This window comes from Diabrotica virgifera, chromosome 2 (genome assembly GCF_917563875.1).
Source record: "Diabrotica virgifera virgifera chromosome 2, PGI_DIABVI_V3a".
In the NCBI taxonomy this organism is placed as follows: Eukaryota; Metazoa; Arthropoda; class Insecta; order Coleoptera; family Chrysomelidae; genus Diabrotica; species Diabrotica virgifera.
Genome location: NC_065444.1, coordinates 211,802,215 through 211,812,583, shown reverse-complemented (window position 1 = coordinate 211,812,583; position 10,369 = coordinate 211,802,215). Strand labels below are relative to the sequence as shown.

Below are 10,369 nucleotides of genomic sequence, written 5' to 3'. Positions count from 1 at the left end.
TGTGGAGGAAGTAAGAATCCGAATTAATATAAAGTATTTAAGGTACCTGTGACAAATATCAATAAAGTAACCCAATAACAAATTAACAACCACAACTTCTTTCCAATATGGCAAATCCAATGACATGATATAAAAACAATAAAAAAAAAAATAATAGGTATGTAATCAAATATCCAAGATATAACACATAATCTAAGATATGGTAGTGTAACATAGCTCCATCTATATTAAGCAAGAATACTTGTATGAGCCCACACATCCAAATATCTTAATATATAATAATCAACAGCCCTTTTATTCTGAGAGGTTGAGTACAAAACTAAGAGTACAAGTGGAGGTTATTAACTTGGTAATACTACTGGCTGGATTAGTATTTGAGAATATTTGTCGATAATGACTCAAATGCAATCTATAATACAAAAAAATAATAATAAACTCATACAAGCGGTATTACACAAGAATTCGGTACCTAATAACTAATACGTGAGAAATCATCAAGCCATGCCGAAGGATAAAAATTGCTATGGTCAGGCATTATCTGGTGATTAACAATTTAAACTAAAATACTATACCATAATAAAACTAATTAAAGGCAAACACAGGAAGATATTAGCTTAAACAACCCTGTTAAGCTAATCTTCTTCCGATGAAGTTGAAGAATCCACATCGTCCATGGTGTTGTCAGGCAGTAAATCCTTTACATGAAATTGACCAATTCGCTTATTAGTCGAATTGTCCTTTAATTCATAAATCAAAGGAGATATTACCCTTGAGACAGTACATGGGACATATTTCTGGCAAAACTTTGCAGAAATGGCATCACCCTTATTGGATTTGACAAAATTGCGCTTTAAGACTCGATCACCAACAAAGAATCGCAGATCTCGTTTCCTCAAATTATAGTGCTGCTGGTTCCTTAGGTAAGAAGTTTTTAACTTCTTCCTAATGTCTGCGAAAATATGAGGTAACGTCTGGAGATCATCTAAGCGATGAAGTTTCTCAGATATTTGAGGAAGATTTTCGGAATTGTCTGAAATTACACCAAAATAATCACCTGATAAAGCCACATTCCTACCAAAATTCAAATATGCTGGAGAGCACTGGGTAACTTCATGGACAGAAGTCCTTATGGCTTGAGCTATGGAATGAATATATTGATCCCAAGCTCTGTGATCAGGGTAAGTATAGGACCTTAGAGCTGTGACAATACTGCGATTTACTCTCTCAGTATGATTTGCTTGTGGATGGTAGGCAGCATTATAAAAGGTCTTTTGAACCTTATATTTAGCTAGAAGATCTTTAAAGGCCTTCGATACAAACTGAGGACCGTTGTCACATGACACAATTTGAGGAACACCATACACCAAAAAGACTTGTTCCTCCAAATATTTTAAAATTGCTGGAGTTGTGGCCTGGCGAAGGGGACAAACTAAAGGAAATTTAGTGAAATAATCCACAACTACCAGGCAATAGGTATTACCCTTGTAACTCCGAGGATAAGGTCCAATGAGATCCATTGAGATCATCTGCCAAGGAAAATTTATGTTCCTGAAGGAACCCATAAGTCCAGCCTGTGGTAGGTTACTTGGTTTACAAGTAGCACAAACCATGCATTTAGAAATGTACCTTTTTATAGACTTCCGCATACCAGGCCAATAATATAATTCGGCAATACGGTGATAAGTCTTATAAAAACCAAAATGACCCGCCGTAACTTCATCATGAAACATATGCAGAATATTTTCCCTATTTGGCGTAGGTACAACTATTTTCCACTCCGACATATTGGATAAGGACTCTATCGGACTTAAGATGTGTTTGTACAGAATATTATTCTCTACCTTAAAATCAGGATATTTTTGTGGGTCTTGAGTGACCCTATCAATCATATTCTGATACCACATATCAGGACTTAAAGAGGACAGATCTAGGACATTAATATCATGGACACGTGAAAGAGCATCTGCGACCACTACCCCGTTTGCCTTTCTATGGACAATCTTATATGAATAGGCAGCCAGTTTGCATATCCATCGAGAAAGCCTCTGTGAAGGGTTTTTCATACTATGAAGCCATACTAAGGAACTATGATCAGTAATTATAGTGAAATTACGACCTTCCAGATAATAACGAAAAGCTTCTAACCCATGGATGATAGCTAAGAGTTCTTTCTCCGTAGTTGAATAGTTTTTCTGGGCCTTGTTCAACTTCTTACTAGTGTACGCTATGGGGTGTTCGGAGCCATCTTTCAACTGAAATAATACGCCTCCAGAAGCTGTATTAGAGCAATCTGTCATTAGATAAAAATGCTCATCAAAATTAGGTGACATCATAACCGGAGCGCTCGTTAAAGCATCTTTAACGCGCCTAAAAGCTTCGTCAGCCTCAGGAGTCCAAGTAATGGTCTGTCCCTTTTTCCTGTTCTTCAAAAGATCAGTAAGAGGTGACAACAAAGTAGAGTAGGACGGTACAAATCGCCGATAATAGCCACACATTCCCAATATCCTACGGACTTGGGTGGTGGTCTTTGGTATAGGAAAATTTTTGATAGCAACTATTTTCTCAGGATCAGTCCTCAGCCCCTGGTTATCCACAACATAACCCAAGAACTTAAGACTAGGGCGACAAAACTGACATTTATCCAGATTGACCGTTAGATTAGCTTCCTTAAGACGTAAAAATAACTTATCTAAAATTTCCATATGAAGGGAAAAATCAGGAGTGACAACCAAAATATCGTCTAAATAATAGAAAACATAGGGCTCTAACGGTGGACCAATGACTAAATCCATCAGACGACACATTGTCTGAGGAGCAGAAACAAGACCGAAAGGCATGGTGACAAACTGGAATAATCCTTTACCACTGACAGCAAAAGCAGTATACTTCTTGCTCTCTTCACTCAGTGGGATCTGTAGGAAGGCCTTAGACAAATCAATAGAAGAGATGTATTTGGCATTCTGAAGTTTGCTCAAAATCACATCTATTCTGGGGATAGGATAAGCATCCCTGTTCGTTGTGATACTGTTTAGTTTTCGACCGTCAAAGCAGATCCTGAAGGATCCATCCTTCTTCTTCGTTAACCAGAGTGGGGAACAATAGGACGACGTTGAATGTTCTATGATATTTAAAGCAAGCATCGAATCTACTTCCTTTTCTAAGTCTGCCTGCCAGGCTTGAGGTATGGGGTACTGATATAATCTGAAAGGAGTGGGATTTCCCACTTCGATAGTGTGAGAGATTAACGACGTACGACCTAGTTTGTCTTTTGAAGAAAGAGTAGTAAATTTAGAGATCATACTCTCTAATTGCCTTTGTTCAGAGCTTGATAAACTAGCAAAATCGTGAATAGCACTAAGGGTAGATAAATTAAATTCAGATATGGAAAAAGAAAAATCAGAACAACTTAAGGTACTATTGAAAGCATTGAAAAAGTCCATACCTAAAATTATAGAATTCTGCACGGAAGGAATAACATAAAATGTAATTTCCCTACATAAATCTGCCACTGTGATTTTAATTTGGAGTTTGCCCGTAATGGACTGAACTGTACCATCTGCAGTAGATACTTGCAAAGATGAAATGGGCATAATGGGAATACTAGAATTTTTCAATAAATTTAACGAATGTGCCCCTATCAATGAAATATTAGAGCCACTATCTAACAAAGCTAAACACGATTGTCCTAAAATTTGAATAGGAAGATATGGCCTATTATCATTTTGTTTCCTAACTAATAACGAATTAATATCTAGATCTAAAGTATTTGGTTGTCTACAACCGTTATATGGAACTAACCCAGACGTATCATCATCATTAACAAAACTAGAATCTAATATAGATAATGGAACCACATTACTATCACAATTATTATTGTTACGTTGAACACTACCAATCAAAGAAGCGTTTGTAAATGACCATCTGTGATCATTTGAATCAAGCGAATCTAACGTATTATCTATAGAAATAAATTTCTGGTTTAATTTTGTTTTGTGGTGTGTGCTGCTTTCTTGAACGACACCCCTTTCCCTTTTCGTGAAGATGGGTTTGGGTTGCTGGATGTGCTTGGTCCAGCAGTTTCGTTTGACGATGGGGTTTGATTCCCTGATTGGATGTTGGACGGAGAAACGTTCAGGGGACGGACCTCCGACGTGTCGTTTCCCGAACACTTAGAACAGTTTCTTTTAAGGGTGTTCTCTCGGCCACAACCATGGCAGAAAATACGATTTTGAGGAATCCCACAATTGTAAAATGGGTGACCAGGCTGATCACAATTCCAGCAGACAAGAGAACTAACAACCGAAACATTATGTTCATGACCCTTATTTAGCCAAGAACGTTGCCTAAAGGAAGTTGGCTGAGAAGAAGAGTTAGAAGAGGATCGAGATGTGGATGGAGGTTGAGAAGACCAGGATAACGTTTCCTCCAAACGTTTGCATTTTATAGTAAGGTCATCAATGTTCTGAATGTCCATAAGAGCTAATTGTTGATGATAAAAGGGCAATAGACATTTAAGGATGATTTTAATTTTAGCTAAATCTGACAAAGGAGTGTCTAAACGACTACACATACCTAATATAGTATTAATAAACATAGTAACAGATTCCCCAGGTTTCTGCTTATGATTCTTAATTTGATCTAATAAATCATCCTGGAATGAATACGGAAGAAAATCCGACTTCAACTTTTTAATCAGATCAGACCAACAAGAAAAATTACCCCTGTTATTCATAAACCATGTAAAAGCGGTCCCGGTGAACAACTCAGCAGAAGCAGCAAACAAATCCTCTTCAGAAACACCTCTAGATATTCGAAGACATTCAACCCTTTCTAAAAATGACATCACATCAGTGTGCTGTTTTTCACCTGAAAATGAAATACCCCATTTGTGTACTTGAACAGGTTTGGAGTACGTAAAGCTAGGTACATTGACTGAAGCATTAGGAGTAGAGGTAGCAATGGGGTTAACTCTAGAATCAAGTTCACCCTCTAGTGTTAATATTTTAAGAGAAACAGACCTCTTGAACGGTTCCTGTTCTTCAGAAGGACAGTGTAGCAAGTGTACACGGGCAGAAATATGGCCTAGACGAGATGTTAATCGCGCATACTCTGTATCCTTTACAGTTCCCCTAAACTTTTCGATTTTTTTAGACAAGCTGTCCAATGTTTCAGTGATTCCTTTTTGTTGTTCCTCAAAAGGAAGGGATACAGCTGAAATTTGGAGAAAACTTCTATTGCCAGCTTCTTGTTTCAAAGCACCTCTCAAAAGATTGCGTTTTTTATCGACAGTTGTCGACTCCTCTGGCATTATGTCCCGAATCTTTAATTCATAATCCAATTCATCCACCAGAAGATGTTCAGCTTTAAAAGCACACATGATGAGAGCAAAGTTATTGACAAATAGTCCAAAGAACAGAAATATGAAAAATATGAAAATATGAAAGTTTGCACGCAAAATATATATAATATAAACCGAGAAAATATCAGCAACACACCAACAAAATCAAAATAGCCAGCAAAAAAAAAAAATATATATATAATGCAGTATATAATCTAATAAATAAGATCAAATAAATATATAAGATCAAATAAATGGATAAATAATCCAATAAATATTGTATACTCAAGTAAACCTACTACCTAAATACTGGAAGTAAATTTTTTTATTTATATGTAACTTACCACCACTCTAGAAAAAATATATATCTATAATAATAATAATAATAATCAACACTTAGTTGTACCTCCAACTATACCACTATTGACTGAAGAAATAAAATTGTTATATGAATTATATTATTAATAGCAATATTAAATATAAGTTCCCAATAAAAATTCAAAATCTAACCCAGAATGTAAGCTGCACAAACATATACTATAATGAGGTCCCAAAATATAAACAAAAATCAAAACAGCGTTTAAGAATACCTGATATGTATCAGAAATTAAAAATAAAATAAATAAGTAACAATATGTGTATAGGATACCAAACGGAAATAACAAAGAGATTTCAGATAAAAGAGAAGAATTGACCTAAATGAATACTGCCTCAGACCAAAAATAAAGCCACCACGTTGGAAAGCCGATGTAACAACTAGCTGATGATTTTCTGTTGGAGTGAATGAAAAGGGAGTGGTAAACTCCAACAGAAGTAGTAAAAAGAAGAAGGTCTACTTAATGTAGCCAAAGGACAAAAATGTGTGGCTTCTCCGTTGAAGAAGCTGGAGTAACTAAAATACAACTTTGTAGTAGTATTTGTATGGAAGGATGCCAAGACAAAGAATATCGAATTGATACAGGACTAGAGATGAGAAATCATTAACAGATAGATATAACTTGAATGGCTAGCTAAATATGTATGAGAAGGGCCACTTGACACTCAAGGAAGGATTCGGCCAATTTGCACGGCTATTTTTGGCCAGACAATAGATTAAAGGAAGTGACAATGATGGCTCGAAAAGAAGATATGAAGATAATGTTCAGAAAATAGATAGAGTAAATATAATAATATACTGAAAATAGAATGAATTTTTGGGCGCCAGAAGAAGGATAACTAGGTTAACGCTCTTCCAGGTATTCTACGCTGCTATAGAGTATGTTAAATTTGTAGTACAAGTATGTGAAAAGTTATTAAAGATTATTAAATTATAAAATATACTACTAAAAATAAAGGAGTAATAAGAAAAAAAAATCACAATAAATGTATATTTATTGAATGTAACTACTAGATCTTTTTAACAATCTCTGAGTTAGGACAAGTAACTAGTGTGTAACTCTAACATGACAGGAAAAAGTGATACTAGTGAAAGTCAATTACAAAATCATCATACAACTATGATCTAAGAATACTCTTTATAAGGTTAGAAAAACTGACTACGGGTACCTCTAATACAGGAAGTACAACTTACAACTAGGTTAGTAGAACCCTCACCAAATAATAATTGTACGTTTATAATACGTACACCTTAATTAAATACTACCTGATACTATATATAACATATAAATACCTCACTGTGAGTGGGACAGGCACAAGCCTTATTGAATAAATAAACCTACGAGTGGATACACAGATCCTTTTCCTAACTCGTGGTTTATAATAGTAATAATAACAAGTGAAACCAAAAACTAATCTGAGGGATTAGAATCCAGAAGTTCATATGAATTTAATAAATTAAAGTTAAAGTTAAATAAAGTTAATAAGTTAAAGTTAAGTAAAGTTAATAAGTTCAAGTTAAATAAAGTTAATAATTACAATTTTGACTAATATGTGAAGTTAATTTTTAAAAATTTAATTAAACATATACTAAAATAATGGAATGAGTTTAAATAATTATACAAAAGTGGAACACAGCCTAAAAATAATCAAGATAAGAGTACCGACTACTATTATCAGGGAAAATATCTGAGCTCAGAAATTTATACCTTTATAGATTGCAGAGTGTTGGGGAACGCTATCAATTAAATATTATGTTGTAAAGAAAAAAAACCTATAAAAAATATAAAGCAGGAAAATTGTGTGTGCAATTGAACTATAAAAAAAAATGTACTAAATATCACAAAACCAGTCTGTCTTTAATAAGAGCACAGTAAATGTTCCCAAACAAACCACTCTTTCCTAATCTTGAAGTTGATGTAATGAGCACCCAAGGGTGCTAACTCTCGCTAGCAGCTGTCCTGCTGGAGGTACAGGAGAGGAAGACTGGTAGAAAGCAGCTGAAGGTACTCAAAACTGTTGGAAAGCAGCTGGAGGTACTCAAAAAAAAGAAAATGTGGAAATAATCCAGGCTGGTCGCCTATTGATTGTTTCTCTCTGTGTGGTCTGGCCTTGGTGTTGTTGTAGGGTGGCTTTAAGATTTCATGGTAGGTGCTAAAAAAAACACAGTGTGGTGTTACTACCAATCTACCAATGTCAAAAAAAAGAAGCAAGAGATACGAGGAGGTGTTTTTATTCCTATGGGAATAAGAAGAAATAGGTCATTAAGTCCAAAAACTTGAATGACTAGACAGCTTGACCTTTTATCAGGTTGCTATCAGATGACCTTGGTCAAATAACACAAGTAATTTCCAATTGAAATACAAAATATAATTACTGTGAAAGAATATTTTATTATAATATATACACCGGTATATAGATATATTATACAAGGATGAAATATAGTAAGACTAAGCGATGGATACTTATTTGATCATCGTTCAAAAGATAGGAGTTCTGTAGACTTGAAAGGAATATAAAAAATGGAGTTTAAATTAGCTCTATTTTCCAACTGGAAGCACAAATTAACAACGAATATTGAATTATCTCTAGATGAGTTTGATCCATGAAAATAAAACATAAAAACCATGAAAATAGACTATGTGAAACTTAGTTAGCAAATGTCAAGGACTTCCAAAATGGCTGAATAAAATACTTAATAAAATGTGTATTTACCGGGGTAGAACTCATTGGATATAGTATGCTCTAAAATTCTTCAAATCCACTGCTGCTGGATAACTTCACTATACTTTTATTGTAATATTTAATCAATTTGGAACTGAGAATTAGAGGTGAATAATTGAGTCTAATGACCCCGCACACTACGATTCAGACCGAACACTCGAGAAACAATGGCAATCCAAGGCTCACGTTCACAGCTGAATCCTTCGTACCCCTCTACTAAGCATTGGCTGTCAAAGTGGGGAAACCAATGTTGCCACGTTTTAAATGTGACGTCATCAAGCATTTAAAAATTCTGAGATGGGTTTAAGTTCTATTTGAATAAACATTGAAAGAAAATAATTCTGAAAATAATTAAATAATATTTTGGATAGTTAAATAATATCTTCCCATCAATAATCGATTCTATAAGGGGCGGAACGTCACAGACCGTGTACTTGATAAACATAATATGTCCGCAATTGCTTCATTTCCGGGATACGGGATGTTGAATTTTTTCTTACAAACTGACTATTCATTGGCTCCAAAATCGGTTGCGATATGCAAATGAAATTTGTAGGTTTCAAGGGACACGCGCAAACTCGCAACTTTTAATGACAAACATTTTCAAATCAAAATGTATACCGGCCAATTCGTAACTTTTCTACTACCTGACCCTGCCAACTCTAAACTTTCTACAGGTGAATTCGAAACCATTGCTTAAATCTGATACCTCAGGTATTTAGATGTAGAACAGTACCATAAATGTTTTTCACTTTTTAGCACTTTTTTTAAGTAAAATTCAAAATTATTTGCCACTAATAACTTACACCCACGTTAAATCATTACGAAATCTGTTACAAGAATTTTAGCCATTTTAACAAAATTTATTTTGATTTTCTCTCATAACTCTTTCAAGAGACAATAGATTAATGATGAATACCTTTTACACCACCTTTAAAGAGGGTAGTTTATACAGAAAGATGTCTGGAATACCGGTATTAGATTATCAACATCGTTAAGAACTACTTTAAGAAAATTAAAATTACAAATTCTCCTGTAGTTGATAGGATATCGAAATATTTAGGCGCAACTATTTTACATCTATCCCTACTTTTTCTGTCTTTACACGGCAAATTACGTGTAGTAAAATTCTTACTGGTATGGATATGTAAACATTACTTGACAATGTCATCATTAACTTTAAAGAGATGGCTTTTGAATGTTCTTGGATAACTTTTACTTGCATAATTGCTTACATTATTATTTCAGTTATTTAATATAATAATTTTTTCACTAACTATGTATTCAGTCATTGTAATAATTTATATACTGTACAACAAAAACTAGTACTGTATCGAGAAAAGAGAAAAATTGATAGAGTGATTTTTGAAGTTATACTTCTTTAGGCGCGATTTCATTGAGGGTGAAATTTTATTGATCTGCGCGCATGCGCACACCGACAGTATGGTATTAGTCGTTATACGGGCTCTGATTGGGTGTTGAAATAATCTGTCAATAATTGTTCAATATGGAGATTATCGGTAAACAAAAATATTGTATATAATAATTTTTATTGTTGTGAGGAAAGAAATAAAATCAAATTTATAATTATAGTGACTTTTTAAATAGTTTTGAAAAGCCGCAGGTACGTAATTCTAAATGTTTTAGTTGTATTCCAATAAAAAATCATCTTCATACCTATCTATTTGGAAAATGTAAAAAAAAATAATGTAGGTACCTATTAGTAGGCAATGCTTTAATTTACATAATCTGATTACAAACAAACTTTCTACAAATCTTCATCTAATATATCGTTTTCTTACTCTATATTTTGTTGTATTTTAATTCGACAAAAATCAAACTAATAATTTGATTCATATAAATAAACAAAATGTCAAAAAGTATATGTGGTGTAAACGTTTAGGTTGTGTATATTCCCACATGACGTATACG

The 10,369-nt window shown here is 34.1% G+C and overlaps 1 protein-coding gene across 1 annotated transcript; it reads right to left on the bottom strand.

The window, feature by feature from the left end:
* Positions 1-3,830: 3,830 nt before the first annotated feature.
* Positions 3,831-8,855, bottom strand: LOC126879802 (uncharacterized). The gene is made up of 2 exons (XM_050643068.1): positions 8,429-8,855; positions 3,831-7,867 (listed from the first exon to the last, which is right to left on the bottom strand). The coding sequence occupies exon 2, from the start codon at positions 5,375-5,377 to the stop codon at positions 3,980-3,982; it is 1,398 nt and encodes a 465-aa protein (XP_050499025.1). The 5' UTR covers positions 5,378-7,867; positions 8,429-8,855; the 3' UTR covers positions 3,831-3,979.
* Between the last annotated feature and the right edge of the window lie 1,514 nt (positions 8,856-10,369).

Excerpts from the sequence above, each read along its gene's own strand:
- LOC126879802 (XM_050643068.1), bottom strand. The coding sequence starts at position 5,377 with ATGTGTGCTTTTAAAGCTGAACATCTTCTGGTGGATGAATTGGATTAT.